General features: G+C 51.4%; 6 protein-coding genes across 6 annotated transcripts; 4 read left to right on the forward strand and 2 right to left on the reverse strand.

Moving 5' to 3' along the window:
• Positions 1-508: 508 nt before the first annotated feature.
• On the forward strand, positions 509-1,898 carry ColSpa_05405 (uncharacterized protein; the record flags this gene model as incomplete). Its single annotated transcript, XM_049271617.1, has 3 exons — positions 509-1,379; positions 1,406-1,812; positions 1,833-1,898. The coding sequence occupies 3 exons, from the start codon at positions 509-511 to the stop codon at positions 1,896-1,898; spliced, it is 1,344 nt and encodes a 447-aa protein (XP_049127574.1).
• A 498-nt stretch (positions 1,899-2,396) lies between these two features.
• On the reverse strand, positions 2,397-2,762 carry ColSpa_05406 (DNA replication complex GINS protein PSF2; the record flags this gene model as incomplete). The annotated part of the gene is made up of 1 exon (XM_049271618.1): positions 2,397-2,762. One exon carries the CDS (start codon positions 2,760-2,762, stop codon positions 2,397-2,399), a length of 366 nt encoding a protein of 121 aa, XP_049127575.1.
• Positions 2,763-5,290: 2,528 nt separating this feature from the next.
• Positions 5,291-6,223, forward strand: ColSpa_05407 (bikaverin cluster transcription factor bik5; the record flags this gene model as incomplete). The annotated part of the gene is made up of 1 exon (XM_049271619.1): positions 5,291-6,223. One exon carries the CDS (start codon positions 5,291-5,293, stop codon positions 6,221-6,223), a length of 933 nt encoding a protein of 310 aa, XP_049127576.1.
• An 862-nt stretch (positions 6,224-7,085) lies between these two features.
• Positions 7,086-7,476, forward strand: ColSpa_05408 (uncharacterized protein; the record flags this gene model as incomplete). Its single annotated transcript, XM_049271620.1, is given in 2 exon segments — positions 7,086-7,310; positions 7,321-7,476. Coding segments are annotated over 2 exon segments (381 nt in total).
• A 182-nt stretch (positions 7,477-7,658) lies between these two features.
• On the reverse strand, positions 7,659-9,042 carry ColSpa_05409 (NADPH dehydrogenase afvA; the record flags this gene model as incomplete). The annotated part of the gene is made up of 4 exons (XM_049271621.1): positions 7,659-7,708; positions 7,768-8,323; positions 8,384-8,536; positions 8,599-9,042. 4 exons carry the CDS (start codon positions 9,040-9,042, stop codon positions 7,659-7,661), a joined length of 1,203 nt encoding a protein of 400 aa, XP_049127578.1.
• A 6,582-nt stretch (positions 9,043-15,624) lies between these two features.
• ColSpa_05410 (uncharacterized protein) lies at positions 15,625-16,128 on the forward strand (the record flags this gene model as incomplete). Its single annotated transcript, XM_049271622.1, has 1 exon — positions 15,625-16,128. One exon carries the CDS (start codon positions 15,625-15,627, stop codon positions 16,126-16,128), a length of 504 nt encoding a protein of 167 aa, XP_049127579.1.
• Between the last annotated feature and the right edge of the window lie 469 nt (positions 16,129-16,597).

Below are 16,597 nucleotides of genomic sequence, written 5' to 3' on the forward strand. Positions count from 1 at the left end.
AGGACAAGCTTGGGCAATTGAAACGCACCTAATGAACATGAATAACAAAACAATCGATTCTTAACTGGCTTTAGGTATGTTACTGCCATCAAAGAAGGCAATAGAGAGGATGGTGCTGGAGTTTCCTTCGCGAAAGCAGGAACAGAATATAAAAAGGTGCGATTAGAGTCGTTCGCGACTTTTGGATAACAAGCACGCAGCCAAAGTTGACAACTTGCCAGCACGAATAGACTGATCCAACATCTCGAACCCACTCCAAGAGCCCAGAAGCAAACCTCAAAATCTTCATCTTTAACGTTTCGTGACCTCGCCCATCTCCGAGATACCGTTTCAACCTCGCGCCCGAAGCATGTCAGCGCAGGAAGGTTCTGGATCGGGGGGTGGAAACGGTGGTGGTAAGAAAGGCGGCGGGAAAAAGACCCCGCAGTGGAAGATCAAATATGAACCCAGGCAGACGCGGACCCAAGCTCGTAGGCCAGGTGGCCAACCACTTGTTGCTTTGGACATGATGACTGGAAGGCAGACAAGTGCACCACATCGAGTAAACCGGAGGGCGACGCCGCCACAAGCAAGCCCACAGCGGCCGCAACCGCAACCACCACCACCGCAACCACCACCACCTCCTCCTCCTCCTCCGCCGCCGCCGCCGACACCACCTCCCCCTCCTCCAGCCGTGGTAGATGACCACGATAATAAGAGCGATGAGGGTAGTGAGAAAGACGAGGGAAACGAGAGCAATAGGGGAAACGAAAGCAATGCCAGCAATGAGACAGACGATAGCAATGAGAGTAATAAAGGGGATGAGAGCGATGAAGATATCAAGAGCGATGAGGGCAGTGATAATGACAACGGAAACAGGAGTGATGAGGAGAACGAAAGCAATGCTAGCAATGGCAGAGGTGAAGGAAACGAGAGCAACAAAGAGGGTGAGCGCGATGAAGACATCAAGAGCGATGAGGAAGATGGGAACCCAGGTAATGCCGGCGCGGAGAACAACCCCGGTACTGAGAGCAGTCCGGATTCCGACAGCGGTGTTGATCCTAGCCAGGGTAATGATTCAGAAAATGACGGCGATCCCAACGGAACTTCTGATCAGGAAGGAAACCAAGATCAGACAAATAGCGGTTCATTACTAATGGCCCGAACACCTGGATTTTCTAACAGCGTTCCCGCCTCGCTCAGTGACTCTACATCGACCGAACCCTTTCCTCCATACGAAGAGCCTTCTCCATCGACCTACCTAAACACTAGTCCACAGAGAGGTCAGGGAAGCTCCCAAGATAACTATGAATCTAGCCTGGAAGAAGACGAAGGGAACGAGGATGAAGGGGATGAACACCAAGACGAGGACGAGGAAGAGGAGCAAGGAGAGGTAGACGGTGGGAGAAAGCAAAAGAAGAATCAGAAAAAGAAAATGAAGAAGAAGAGAAGAAGGCGGCGGCGGAGGAGGGGGATGAGGAGGAAGAGGAGGAGGGGGAAGAACTGAGAAGCCCTGGCCCCCATCCGGGAGGCCGATCACCAAGTTCCTCACCTGGTCCGTCTACATCAAACCTGTGGGCTCCTATCGGGAACATGCTAGGTGGCAGGGGAGCCGGACGTTTTGGAGCCGCAGGTGGGCAAAACCACGGCCCCGGAACAGGCGGAGGCGGCGCTAGTCGCGGTGTGACCTTCAAGAAGATTAGCACTATCGGCAAGGCCTTGACAGCTGCAGATCCGGCACCTAGACTGCAGAAGCGACGACTTGAAGAGGAAGCAGACGGATCTCGCCCTACTAGAAAACGTAAAATGGACTCGGCCGAGTCGAAGAGCAACGTGAGTTGCGTTCGTCAAAGCCCTGCGCAAGCCTCTGGGAGTCCCGAGACATCAATATCAGGAAAGAGACGAAGCAGTTCGCTTGACATACAAGAGACACGAGTAAAAAGACCGAGGTTAGAATAGGAACAAGGCGTTTATAGAGGAGATAGAATGACAGTCGACGTAGACTTGGTTGAACTGGATTACGTTTGTAATTGGTATGCTTTGGTATTCGCAAAAATTGGGAGCATCGGGTGGCAACGAGGCCATATGCGGGATCTTCTGCAGCAACACACGTTACCCGGTCCTGACTGTTTTGCATCTGCCCGTCATCGTGCGCCGTTTCCAACAGCAAGACAATCCAGAGAAGACAACATAACTGGTCCTGCTCTGTCCTGGGCTCGACCCAACCGGAAGCGACGAGGGAAACGAGTACGAGTCTCGTATTCATAGCAAATCTTCGCCGCGCGTGAACTGATTGAGCTTGGTTATGTGCCATGTTCCGCCTCTTCCTTCCCAAAACCCGAGGTCCTTTGGGAAACTGTGCTCCCACCAAGCGAGCGCCGTCTTCTGTTTGTGTAAGCGTTTCCAACGCCGGGGTATCATAGCATGTCTTCGTCTTCATCATAGTCGCCGTCGCCACTGCCGCGCTCCTCCTCCTCTTCACGCCTGCTGGCTTCCGCGCTTGCACCGATTTTCCGTACGCCCTCTATGACGCCCAGAAAGAAGCCGCGGCTCTCGGCCAGCTCCATTGCACCCACGCCGCGAAGGCTCATGACTCCGCCAACGCCCTCGGACAGATCCTGCGTGCTCTTGCGCATCTTGGCGGAGCGCACCTCCTGCAGATCTCGTAAGAGAGACCTGACTTCGGAGGACGAGGGTATGTCGTCGGATGCGTGGGCTAGCAACACCTCGGCCAGCTCGAACCAATGGAAGGGTAGCGCGTTCGGGGGGCATCGGCCGTACATGACGGCAAGAACGGTGGTGACAGGGTCTCGTCGTGGCTTGCACCTAATCGGCGCGCATTGCCCATGGCATCGGCGCGTATGGGAGGCGGCGGTGGGGGGGAGAATGCGTCGGGGTCGCGCTTCGTTTCGTGGTGAACGATTTCAGCAAGGGAGTTTGGATGGAGCCATTGTGGAGGCACAATGTTCGCTCGGCGTTGTTTCTTAAGGAGAAGTGCCAGCCAAAGAGGAAGATTGGCACGCGCTGGGGGTCGCAGAGCTGGTGTTACACCCTGTGCAAATATCGACATGCGTTAGCAGACTGCCTGCTTGATAGCGACGCGTCGCCGGGTAGAAAGGAGGGGTGCTCACGCTTAGCAGGTCGATGCTTTCCAACCGTTGGCGCGGAACAACCGTGACCAGTTCCATTTCGCACAGGAAAGAAACCTCTGCGGGTACTAGACCCGATGGTAGCGGTAAAGCCATCTTGTTTCGCTGGGACCTTTCGCAGGGACCTTTCGCAGCAACAAACCTCGTCGAGGTTGGAACCTCGATCCAGTCGCGCCAAGTTTGAGCTGTGCGACCGGGGGATCTCGATCCGTGGGGTTCGCGGGGAATCTGCCGGCCCGCAGACCACGGGGCCCGGAATTGGATTCGACGACACGACAGGGGACGTGGGGACAGGACTAGGTACGTACCTCCTCCGTCACCATGACCCAACTACCATCAATCCTATGTGCCATCAATCATCCGCAAGCCGGGCTCTGACTCCACCAGTAAGACATAGGTACGGTGCCTACAGGGGCCTTTGATCCACTTAAGGACTGCCGACCAGGATCATGGAGAATACATACCTAGTACGATAAATGAGAGATACGATGACATGCGCGCTACGCAAAGCTGGGTGGTAACGAACTAGGTACGGGCATTGAAGCTGGAGACCGGAACGTTGCTCCGTCCGCCATCGGCTGAAAGCTCCATCTACGCTGAGGTTCAAGGAGCCACTTTGGCGTCCAAATATCCACAGGCACACTCCTTCCAACCCAAACCGCAGCAGCGATAAGACGGCAAAATAGAGCGTGGTGCACTGAATTGCTCCTTGACCCATCTGGATTTGGCTGCCATGTTACTGATCAAGCCAAGACGGACAGAGAGACCGGACACGGCTTACAGAGCAAGGGTTTTTATTCTCCAATCGGGGCTCAATCCGGGCCCTCGCGCCAATAGGGGTTCAATCCGGGCCCTCGCGCCAATAGGGAGGGAGGACAGCCAACAGGCGCAATTGAAATTACCGTCCCTCACCCGAAACATTGGGTTTCTTACCTACCCAACTGGGCTGCTGGGTTCTCTGTATCACTTCACCTACCGGGGAAGGGCAACTCATCTGGTCGCAAGATGCAGACCCCTGCCCTATGCCCTCTGTTCATTCCCTAACCCCCCTGGTACCCCCCCTAACCAACCCGCCTAACCTGCCTTGTCCGGTAGGCCCGGCCTGTCTTCCCATCTAGAGTTCAGGCTTGCATTGACACTGACGCATCGTCACTCGCGGCTCCATGAGCCGTCCTGCTTCGACTGTTCAGCCTCCCACCCACGATCTAGATGCCTGTTTCGCTACGGCCGCTGCATGGTTCTAGTCACGTTGATTTTGACATTCCAAGTCGATACCCCCCGATCGATGAGATCCGCTCCACGAGCCATCCTACGTCCAAAGCTTTTGTTCATTCGAGTCACGATGGCGAGTACCTACATATTCCCTGACTCGTCTCTTTGATGCTACGCAGTGAAGACGATGGTTCAGGTTCCGTAAAATAAAAACAGCGACAAGAAAAGAGACACGCCAGATTGTATGGGTGCTATAGTAAGCCACCGAAACCAACCCTCGAGTGTCTCTACGCGTATATACCCCACTGACCTTTGGTCAGCATGTTTCCAATGTTCTCCTACCGAGATTGGCCCATTCTGCTCCGCCTCCTCGGCACATCAGTCATTGCCTTAACTTGGTGCCTGAGCTGTAACGGCAAAGGCGGTGGCCCAGCCACCGTTGTCTTTTGTCAGACGTTGACCGCACTCGGCCGGCGTTTCTCCGCTTGGTCTCATCATCATTCAAGTTTACTTCAAGTTTACTGTTGTTCACCGCACATGGCAGTCAACTCCGTTCAACAGCAATCAGAGCCGGCAGTCCACGAACGAGCCGAGTATCAACACGACCTGTGGAGCATATCTCCATCCAGGCCCAGCCGAGTTTGGACATGACCGTAGGGTTGAGTCGATCATCTACGCCCTGCGCTTCGTGTTCCGCAGCCCCATTTCCGCGTCTTCTTCCAGCCAAACCGCGTTAACAGTCGGTAAATCCGAGGCGGCGGCGCCCACAGAGCCTTCTCGGGCTTTGGCGCCACGCCCACGTCCCCCTCAACAAAGGATATTGCTTGTTCGCCCAATCTATCCCCACCGGCGCTCAAGAGAGGCTCCCCGTCTAGCCTCCGTCAGCTGCTTCAACCTTAATCTGAGCAGATTGCCTGCCCCTGGCATCCCGGGAAACCTCGACTACAGGTATGTCTTCCAACCTGTTAAACTTCAACAAACCATGCAACGGTTGTCGACGACGGAAAGTTCGCTGCGACAAAGCCAAGCCGTGCCTCAACTGTGTTCGTCATGGCATTGCCTGCGTCTACGACCCGCAGAGGGAACCCGGCGTTCCCACGCCCGAAAGCCAGCAGCAGCTTCAGGACAGAGTCGACCGTCTCGAGAGGCTGGTAGAGGAGATGAAGGGCTTGTCCGTACGGTGTGAATCGCAGAAGGGCGCCAGCAGCTCCTTTCCTTCACCAAGTCCAGCAACGAATTACTTTGGCGACTTTCACAATGAAGAGGCGTTGGCGGGCGATCCCGGAATGCAAGTATACGACGAAAACGTCTCCTACTATCTTGGCCCAAACTCCTGGCTCAACCTGCAAGACATCGTCTTTGAACCGCGGTGCCTATTTCAGATCGACTCGGACAAGACTGGCAAGAACCCTGCCAGTCCATCTTCGTGGCCCATCGGAAGAACGCCTGCTTTGACAAATCTTTCCCATCTGCACCTCGAGCCCGAAAAGGAAGATATATTGACAGACTTGTTCCTCGCACATGTCGAGCCTTTCGTCAGGATGAGCCACGACTCTTACTGGCGACAACAAATAACAGACTTTCGAGTCGGCGTTCAAAAGATTCCCGTGGACGTGGAGTTAGCCATGTTCGCAACGCAGGCCATGACAGTGGCGGCCCTGCCAGGAAGCGTTGTTCAAGAGAGACTGGGAGAGCCCAAGGAGGATTTGTTGCGGCACTTGCAGGAGGCATCCCGGTTGGCACTTGAGCGGGCCGATATACTGCGTAGCAGGAAACCCCTTGCGTTCTTCGCCTTGCTTTATCACATTGTTCGTCCCGTCCCCGAGCCGTTCCTCTTCAAAACAGAAGACAATGCATGGCTTGCTAATAAGTACAGCAAATGAAATTCATCCTTGGAGATGGTGAAGTAGCTGTTGCTCTACTTGGTCTGGCCGGTCGATTCGGGACGAGGCTTGGCCTACACAGAGATCCCAGCCATTACAGCTATTCGCCCTGGATAGCGAACATGAGACGTCGAGTATGGAGTCACTTCGAACTGATGGACAACCCATTGTATAACCTCGAAGGCGCCGATTCTGGTCTGCCATTCATTTCCGACGTACAGCCGCCGAAAAATGCGAACGACAGCCAGTGGGTCCCAACCAGATTTGCAAAACCTGGGTCTGCGCCTCTCGATCAAGATGGCATCACGGACATGTCGTTTGCACTTATGCGGCAGCACCTGGTCAGAACAATGCAATCGGTCATTCGAAGGAGAAATGACGCTGGTGTTGACGAGCTGAGTCGAATCGTCGATCAGACGGAAAACTTTATCCAAGCCAAGTTCATCGTACACGCAGACGGTTCCTCTCCATATCATACCCTCATAGTTTCCCATTTTCGTGGGAGCATGAAGAGCATGAGGCTGCTCATTGAAGGTGTCGTGGCCCGGTACAGTGGCGGTCAAGATCCTGAGTTTCGGGCAAGGCAAGTACATTCCCAAATCCCGGGACGTAATAGCAACGATCGCTAACTGTTTGTGCAAGATTCTATCAGGAATGTGTCGAAATCCTCGAGGAGATGGAGCGCGGTGAAACGGTAGCTATTCAGAATCACTGGGGCTGGCTTTACCGGTGGCCGACGACCCCCTGCCTCATTTCGAATATTCTGATCGGGCTCGCTAAGCAGCCGAAACATCCGATAACGGATCGAGCGTGGAGACAGATAAATATTGCGTTTCGAAGGCACAACAATGAAGATATCAGCATGCGCAAATACGCGGCGTGGAGGGTGATCGAGTCGTTGTGCGACCAGGCCATGCTGTACCATAAGCAGAGATCTCACAAGGGAGCATGGTATTCCCAGAGACTGGATCTGGTTCAGACTGCGACGACCGCGCAGAGGAAGTCCTCGATGGCTCTCGAAAATGCGACGGTCGATGACATCTTGGGCGATGTTCAAATGTTTGGCCAAGATGCCTCCCAGCATGGAGTGATTGCAGGCCCCGGCTATTTTGCAGCACAAGAGACTCTTGGAACCATGGGATATCCTGACTGGGGCCAGCAACCCCATCCTCACGGGCAAAGTCAACCACATCCGCATCAATCACCTGAAGATAGCGAAGACATGTGAGCTCGCGTTCCGAATGAAGTGGTAGTAAACAGAGACACCAAGGCCAGGGAAACCGGTGTTTAAGTGGGCAAGAACTGTCACTGAAAGAGTTTCATATTATCTATATGATCCAAAATTCATCTCACTGAGCCAAATCCATCAATGGCCGGCACCACCGGCACACAAATGTGGAGGAGGCCAAGCAGAATATTTCAAGAATCCTGCGTCTCAATGCTTGCTCGGCCTGTGGGTCCGAGTGCGTCCAAACGGCCATCCGTCTGGGGATATGGAAATTAGCCCAAAGTCAAAATTCTGGAGAAAGGAGAAGAGGACTTACATTGACTGGGCGCGTGGACGTCAATGTCCAACTCGTCGGCCCAAGTCCACACCAGGTTGGGATCCTTCAGGAACGCCCTCCCGACAAGCACGGCGTCTGCCTGGCCGTCTGCCAGGACCTCAGCAGCGTCCTTCCCGGTAGCAATGCCGCCGACGGAACCGACGACCGTGCCGGTTCCCTCGACGGCCTGTCGAACAGCGGCGGCTAGGTGCGCCTGGTACTTGGGCGCCATTGTCACTTGCATCCTCGCGTCCTGGCCGCCGCCCGAAACGTCGAGAAAATCGACACCCTTGTCCGCAAGGATCTTGGCGAGCTTTTGAGCTTGGGTAATTTCCCATTGCGGGATGGACGAGTCAAATTCCAGATAGTCAGTACCGGCGAGGCGCACCAGGATGGGGTAGTCGTCAGGGACGTTGGCGCGCGTCAGCTCGGTCAGCTCAATAAGGAGACGGCAACGGTTCTCGAAACTGCCGCCATACTTGTCGGTTCTCTTGTTGGAGGTTGGCGACAGGAAGTTGTTGAGGAGGTAGCCGTGAGCGGCGTGGATCTCGATTGTCTGCAGGACAACTCAGCACTTTGAGAGCATTTGTTTTTTGACGTCAAGATTAGAACTCACGTCATAGCCGACCTTCACTGCGCGCCTAACGGCGTCAACCCACTTGACCTTGAAGGTGTCGATCTCGTCCAATGTCATCTCCTTCGGGACATATGTGTCCTGGCTGTATGCTATGGCAGAAGGTCCATACACTTTGTTCGGCCATCCTCGTGCCTGCGCCAGGTTTATTAGTCTTTTGTGGGCAATCGTCACGAGTGTAAAGACAGTATTTCTACCTTTTCGCCTGCAACCGCCTTGCGGTTTACCCAAGGCGCAACTGTGCTGGCTTTGCGACCAGCATGCCCCATCTGAATACCTATGTGACTGCCCTGGCTGTGGACAAAGTCGATAACCTCCTTTGCAGCCACCAAATGCGAGTCGTCCCAGATCCCTAGGTCCTCAGGGGAGATCCGACCTTCAGGCACCACGGCCTGAACCTCAGTCAGCACCAGGCCGGTGCCGCGGACCGCGAAGCTCTGGAGGTGCGTCTTGTGCCATGCCGTCATGTGCCCGTCGTCCGCGGAATACTGGCACATGGGCGACACGAAGATGCGATTGTGTAGCGTCAGGCCACGCAGCTTGAGCGGAGAGAAGAGGGTTCCCTCTGGTTGAGGGTCCCTCGCCGTCCCGGCCGCTGGGTCCTGAATTGGCGTGAAGTACGGAACCTTTGGTCCGGGCATATGTCAGAAATAGATGCTGAAACCTCCCCGGGGGTTTATTCCACTAGTTTGCGACCGCGCCGCAAGTGAAAATTGGCGGGGAGTCCTTACATTTTCGGCTCCCTCGTTAAACAAGCCTGGGTCTGTAATCTGTAGAGCGCCAGCGACTGGAGCCTGATCTGCGGCCAAGGGAGCTTCGATTTTTGTCATGTTGAACGTTGTAAATGACACTTGGAGGTGGTCAGAGAATAAGTTTAAAACTTGACTGCCGTCTGTGATTTTGTGAAGCACATATTCCGTGTCGGGCTTGACAGAACAGAAGAGGCTTTATATGTACACATATCTTGCCATCTCAAGTCGAATCATCAACAAGTCGGCAGATTTGTTGAGCCGGTCGGCGCTGAGTAAGTGCCGATGGATAAGGCGAACGGATTCAGGTCGGCGCTTCGCTAAAAAATCGGCTCAACATTCGATTGGCTCACTACGACTATCCCGTGTTTGGCGGCTGTCTTCCTTTGCGTATGTGGCACTTTACGATGACTGCTGACTGCATAAGGCGCGCCTATGTGTTACAGCATGGTGCCAGTTTCGTAGTCAATTAGTCAGGATGGCAACAATCAAGGTATGGCATCAGTCGCCAGAGTGTCATCCAAATTGAGACTAGAAGACCTCACGACTTCGGTGCTAACGACAAAGACATTGCAATAACCAAATATCGGGAAAAAACTCAATCGCTACTGTTGTCTGAAGTTATGATTATGTCACGAAGAGATATAAGGCGTTAATTACTGCCCGCAATTAACGGCGTCGTTTTTGCGACAGATTATTAATCCACACATATTGTACTCTACTGGATTTCAGGCAGGCAGATTTGAACCCCTGTCCGAACGCGGTCCAACGTAACCCGCGGGGGCTCGCCGACTTACCGACACGGGCGGATGTGACTCCGGCAAGCTGGCCGTAGTATCCCCATGAGGGTATTCTTTCCGTTGACTCGAGGGGTTTGGATTTTCAATTGACGGGTTTGAAATGAATGGCATTTCGAATTAATAATTAGAAACGTTCTAATCATGCGTCTGTATCTAATACTTATGAATGAAAATCTTCATCGGTTTTTGTTCCTTTTTCCCCAGCTCAAAAACTCAATTAACCACTGGAAGCAGTTGTTGTTGTGCGACACGGCCATGCAATCCAGCATGATTCATAGCCATGGCAGGAAAAGGGGTGTATGTACTTGTCCTCAATGATTCCAGGTACCCACGACACAAAATACAAAACAAGTAGAAGTTAACCCCGCACCTTAACACGCCGCGTTGAAAGACAACAACGGTCGTCATCTTTTTTATTTTTTTTCTTGCAGTTTTCTCTGTGGCCCCGTTTCGGCTTGAGGCTCACACATATAATTATCATCGTGGACTCAGAGGACATAAAGTTAAACTATGTTGAGTTGAACTATTGCTGGGGCTGAGACTAGGCTTTAACATTTACTCGGCTTTCGGGCTTTTGACAGGGCTGCTGAGTGATCTGAACCTCTGCGACCGGCTCTAGGTTAATGCGAGAGTGATGCAAGATGACATATCACACGGTTGTTGTCATCACGCCGTACTAAGCAAAACGTACTAAGGCAGCGGGGGACCGCTCTTACCATCACGAGGTTTAGTTTGATAATAAGGCATACAAAGATCAGCAAGGAATCGAAAACAGGATGACGTTGTGAACATTCGACCACAATATATCTGACGTTGCTGGAAGTTCCATATATACGGGTGCGTGAGTGCACCATTGGTTCCCAACTGGTGGTCTAATCCTCAGAAACGGACTTCCCGAGAACGCTGACGCGTAGATAAGAATTAGGTGCTTTTCGCGTTCGACACCAACTTTTGACTCACGGTTGATGAATGAGGAATGGATTGAATTAATTGAACTACTGGAACGCCGTTCGTACTGTGCAGCTGATATAGCGACGAATTTGTTAGTGTGAGGCTGTCCGCGGCGTTGGGTAAAAACCTCGTAGAGTACTGCAGGTGGGCGTTAACATACCATCAATGCCTTGGACTCTGCATTCATTGCTTAATTTGTTTATCGGACCTTTGCAACATTACCTGGCGCTGGACAGCCTCTCCTAGAGCTCTGCTAAATAAATTTGTCTGTCCCAGGAACCGGCAGCAAGATGACATCCTCTTCTCTGGGCAGTGTTGACAGCATTCAGATCTGGGTGAATGAGCGATGTAAAAATGCAGAGAGCCACTCTATCGAATGTCGGGGGTTCACTCGCCAGAAATGACTTGCGAGTACTCGACGCAGTAACTAACTCTCCTTACCGTCTAAGTGTGCTTATTGAATCATATGTCGCTTGTTAGACTGACATCAGTAAGACCGTCTCAGATTAGGTAGAGTCCTTCTGTTGTCCCCATCAATATCCACCTCGCGCCGCATTTGTCTCCGCATTATTTAATTTTACCGTCAACGTCCAAGGCCAGTCACCTTTTAATCGAGATGGAGTCAGGTGGCGGACGTGGGACTTTATGCCGAGGACTTACACTATTTTGGAAATTCTCTTGCACCCGACGGATAAGCTTCGGATGGATTTTCATCTGCCACCATCTAATTGGCACTTGGAAATGTCAAGTACTAGTCGAATGAGCTCGTCATCATCCCCTGCCTCTGGCGTCTTATCAGTGTTCAAATCCCCGCGATTCTACTTGGATCACCATTGGCCACAACGATCGGAAAGTCCCCGATGGTCCTTAGCACCAAGCCGGGTTCTTCTGCAAGTCGTTCTGGATGAGATGGCCAACACCACGTTTCGCCGAGGTGCAGCAGTTGGACTTTTCTGCATTCGGCTCGCAAGTCCGTGTAGATCAATGCAAGTGGCCATTTCGTGCTATCAGTACATTCCAGTATCTCCGTTGCAAAAGCCGTCACTCCGATGGCGCAACGGTGGCTAGGTACATGGGCCACGATGTCTGGGTGTATATCTTCTGGAACCCCGCTTCAGCTTTCTCAATGTTATACCAGTGTAAGATTGCGTTTCAATCGCGGTATGATCAAACTCTTACAATGGCCGAGCCGGTGTTGCAAGCCTCAAAGAGACCTTCAAGGTCGTTCCGCTCCTTCATCTGGGATACAGATACACATTTAAAGAGTCATGAAGAACGAGTATTACTTCGGAAGCTCGACTGGTCAATTCTTACGATAGGATGTCTGGGGTTCTTCATGAAGTATCTAGATCAGGTGAGCAACGAATTTAAAGTCACAGGTCATATTCCGTTGCGTTAACTGTGATAGGGAAACCTTGCGAATGCCTATGTCTCGGGAATGCAGGAGGATTTGAAGATGTTTGGAAACGAATATACGTACGCTCAGATGGCCTACACGTGCGCGTACGCCGTCATGCAGATCCCTAGTACTCTTATTATACAGAAGATTCGACCAAGTATCTGGTTGGCTGCGATGGAGATCGGCTGGGTGAGTTATACCTCAGATTTGATATTCTCCCTAATTTAAGTCACGGGCCAATACTGACATACTACGTAGGGAGTCTTCACTTTCGCACAGGCTGGAACACATTCCGTGGGACAGCTTTATGCCTTTCGATTCTTTGTAGGCTTTTTCGAAAGCTCCTTTTTCCCGGTCTTGCTCTACGTTCTGGGAAGTTGGTATACCAAGACAGAGCTCGCTAAGAGAGTAGCCATCTTTCACATGACGGCCCCTTTAGGATCTGCTTTCGGGGGTTATCTTCAAGCAGCAATCTATGAAAGTCTTGATGGCGCGCATGGACACGCTGGATGGCGATGGCTGTACATAGTCTGCGGCGTAAGTCTCCTTTGGTTCCAGTGACATGCCTTTCACCCTTCTAAGGCTTCGCAGTGTATGACGATTCCAGTTGGCGTTGCAACCTTCTTTATCCTCCCAGACACGCCATATACCACTAAGTCGAGATTTCTTACTCCCAGGGAGTGCGAGTTGGCCATAGATCGTGTCACAAAAGCCGGAAAGGCAGCACCTGCTGGCGTTACACTCGCAACCTTCAGGCGAGTGCTTCTAAAATGGAGGTGGTACGCTTTTGTCCTGGGCTACGTGGTAAGTTTGCTTTTCATGTGGAAACATTCTTGCAAGGAAGACTAACGGCATGAAGCTTTATGGCGAGTCTTGTCAGGCTAGCGGCTACTTCGGTATTTGGCTGAAGTCCGAAAAGTTCTCGGTCGTTGATAGAAACCTAATTCCCACCGGCTCAAAGCTCATCAGTGCCTTCTGCGTAGTTCTATGGGGATTTCTCTCAGACTACACAGGCAGCCGATTCGCGTTCATTATATGTCCACTGGTAAGGGATTATCTGCCCTATTATCTTCATTTAGCGCTCAGTCTGACGTGAGATTTAGCTTCTGGGACTCGTTCCAAATGGCATACTAGCATTTTGGCCTTCTGGGGTTCAAATCAAATTATTCGCTTTTTTGACAAGCAGTGTGCATCTCATGACTGCCGTCTTGTGAGTTATTACTTCCCTGACTCACAATGGTTCTGAAACACAATTTGGCTCTCGATCACTGACAAGCATACCCTTAGTTATACATGGGCAAACGAGATATGTGCTGGCGATAATGAAGAGCGTGCATTGGTCATCAGCAGCATGAACGGAATGCAATACGCTATTGATGCTTGGCTCCCCCTCGTTATCTTTCCACAGACTATGGCACCAAGCTTCAGTGAGTAGTTTTTCGATATTCTCCTTCAACAATGTTTAATTGGCTAATATCATCACCGTAAAGGATATGGCTTTCCGTCTACTTTTGGCTTCATTATTGCTGCGGTTATTGCGGCCGCAGTGATTCGCCTTTTGATTTGGCGTGAGCAAAAACAGAAATCTGGAGAGCCTGAGACTGCCTTAGAGGCTGGCCCAGTAGAGTATCATCCTGAAGGAACAGACAGTATCGGAGGAAGCGACAAGGCCGACAGAAAGTAGGGACACCGCCTGAGATGTTTGTGACTGTGACCTTGGAGTCATCGATATCTGCGATTGAAATTCGCTTGGCGAAAGATTATTAATAGTCAAACTTTCCAAACATGAACGCGCCACACGTGAATGGAGGATCATTGTTAGATGCCTTACCCGATACTGCAGCACAACTTATGATGACAAGTCGATTTCGCTTCATTCAGTCCTTGTCTCATTTGCTAACCTGGTTCTTCATGATGCGGGTTGTTTTCTACACACACCCAGTAGTCCACTCCCAAAGATATTGAAATTGACACGCAGGCATTGCTCCATTCACAGAATTCTTATCAATTTATGACAAGTCTTGAGCATAACATAGTATCTGCTTGTCTCCACGCCTGTCAAGAGATCTGGAGCGCATAAGACACAACGAAGAAAACTACTGCATTCTTCAGCAAGGCCCCTGTGTGACTTTTCGCCATGTGCGTGGCTTCTTGAACTGACAGATCTTGAGACACCGCAAGAATCAATTTGTTGAGAACACAATGTCTAATCAAATTAGGGAACCAGAATCCAGATAACCACCGCTATTTTCATTGCGATGAGAGTCAAATATTCAAGAGCTAACACGCTAACTCAACAAAGCAAACAACGGCCAAAGAAAACAGTAATAACTGACAAACTCTAGTAGCCTCGTCTAAAACATCGTTCGAAAAGTATGCCCGCATAGGCCCGCCCAGTAATTCGACATGTCCCGAATCCGTTCACAATTCTTTCCAAGTCTAATCCCTCAGAACACCTAATTAAGGCTTCACAGTTCCCTAAGATGGAAGTAGATTGGAACGTGGTAGACGTCACTGTGTGTTTACTTTTGTCAGGGCAACACAGCTTCAGGGCGCAACACACTACCATTGCCTACGCCACTCAGTCATTCTAAGACAATGCCCAGTAAAACTCTAGCCCACGGTCTCATACAGAATCTCTAGGCTAGACTGGAAGTTTGGCTTCATTCACAAGCGGCCAAGACTTTCAGCCCGCCTGCATGATGAGGGTTGGCTTGACTCTGCATGACGTTTTTTCCTGTTTTCGCCTGACTCTCTGACTCAGCCTTCTACTTTTAACACTGACGGGTCTTAGGCAACAAACATCCAGGGCTCGGTAGTGCCGACTTGATCAATGTTGTTGTGCAATCTTCAAACATATCAGACATGAGCACGTCGTGCAGGTGGCCTCTGCATTCATGCCCCCGCCGCTGTGTTCCCTTCCCCCCACTCGATTGAGGTTATTATTGGCTGTGCAAGCGGACCTTGAAGCTTGTAAAACCCCTGGCCCTTGGTTTTGCCTGTGTCGGATTCTGGTGGCCCCGCAGCCGGGAGAGCCGAAATGTGTGTTTCATTACGCTGGAATAAGCTTCGACGGTCGAACACTGATAAAGCTACCGACCCCAATTTCTTTTGGACAGCTCGTGTTTCTCTAGCTGCATCCTTCATCGCAATTTCGGTCAATTCTCACCCTAAACTTGCATCTGCTTGCTGCGGCTACACCAAAGTGCGACTCAGAAAGCACATCACGCATCGAGCTCGAAGACGTTGCGTTCGAACGGCGATCCCCTGCGACACCGAAATATCCCCAGATAAGATAGACCGCGACACGGGGCAGCCAATACGATGGCTTCGCATCGAGGAGTTGTCTCCGCCTCGGCTACGGTCCCGGGCATTTACCGGTTTATTTTCATGACCCTCGAACCCATTTTTGCGTTACTCGGAGCCGTCATGGTCCTCCACACGCCGAACCAGTATCTCGCTGGTATGACGCGTAACGCGATGCCATACGCGCCAAACACGCAATTCCTCTACACACAACTGGGTGGCGGATGGCTCTTCTTCGCTTTCATGGAGGGCGTGGTTCTGCGGCTCTTTGACGATCTGAATCTATGGCGCGTCGTCTGTGCGGGAATGCTTCTGAGCGATGTCGCGTATTGTCACGGCACCGCGCAAGCCGTCGGCGGTTGGGAAATATGGCTGGACAGATCTACGTGGACGGTGGAAGACTACACTGTCTTCTTTACAACAGCTCCCATGGTTCTAGTGCGGATCCTAATTGTGCTTGGAATTGGGATTAGGGTCCCGAAGGAAGCCAATGCTAAGCAGAGAGAGAAACATTCGGAGTGAACAAGGAGTCGATTTGGTCAAATTTGGTTAGAAGCTTGGAATTTATCGAGTCTGATGCAAAAGCCGGGCATCTGTCGAATAGTTGAGGGCGTTTAGCTGAGAACATCAGCCGCTGCGAAGCTCTTGCTAGTTTAGCCTCACGAATCGAACAGTCTTCAAAACTCTTCAATCGTGCGTCTTTGTGTCATAGAACGCAACGTGACGTCACCCTGTTTTGCACGAGATTGTCTGTTAATCAGACGAAGCTCCATCGCATTGACGTTAAAGTCAATGCTCCTCACGAACCTATCGTAGGGATGAGCAAGGTAATGGGGATTTACAGGCTATACCTTAAATCGAGTCATTAGCTTCAGGAATGCTTGTGGAAAACATTGATTCCTTGGGCTTGCCTTCGACCAAAACTACTTCTTCAAATATTCAACGCGCCGAACAATATGGGAAGAAAGTACCATAGCCATATTTGTTTGTT

The sequence above is a fragment of the Colletotrichum spaethianum genome, assembly GCF_022836535.1.
Source record: "Colletotrichum spaethianum MAFF 239500 DNA, contig12, whole genome shotgun sequence".
Classification (NCBI taxonomy): Eukaryota; Fungi; Ascomycota; class Sordariomycetes; order Glomerellales; family Glomerellaceae; genus Colletotrichum; species Colletotrichum spaethianum.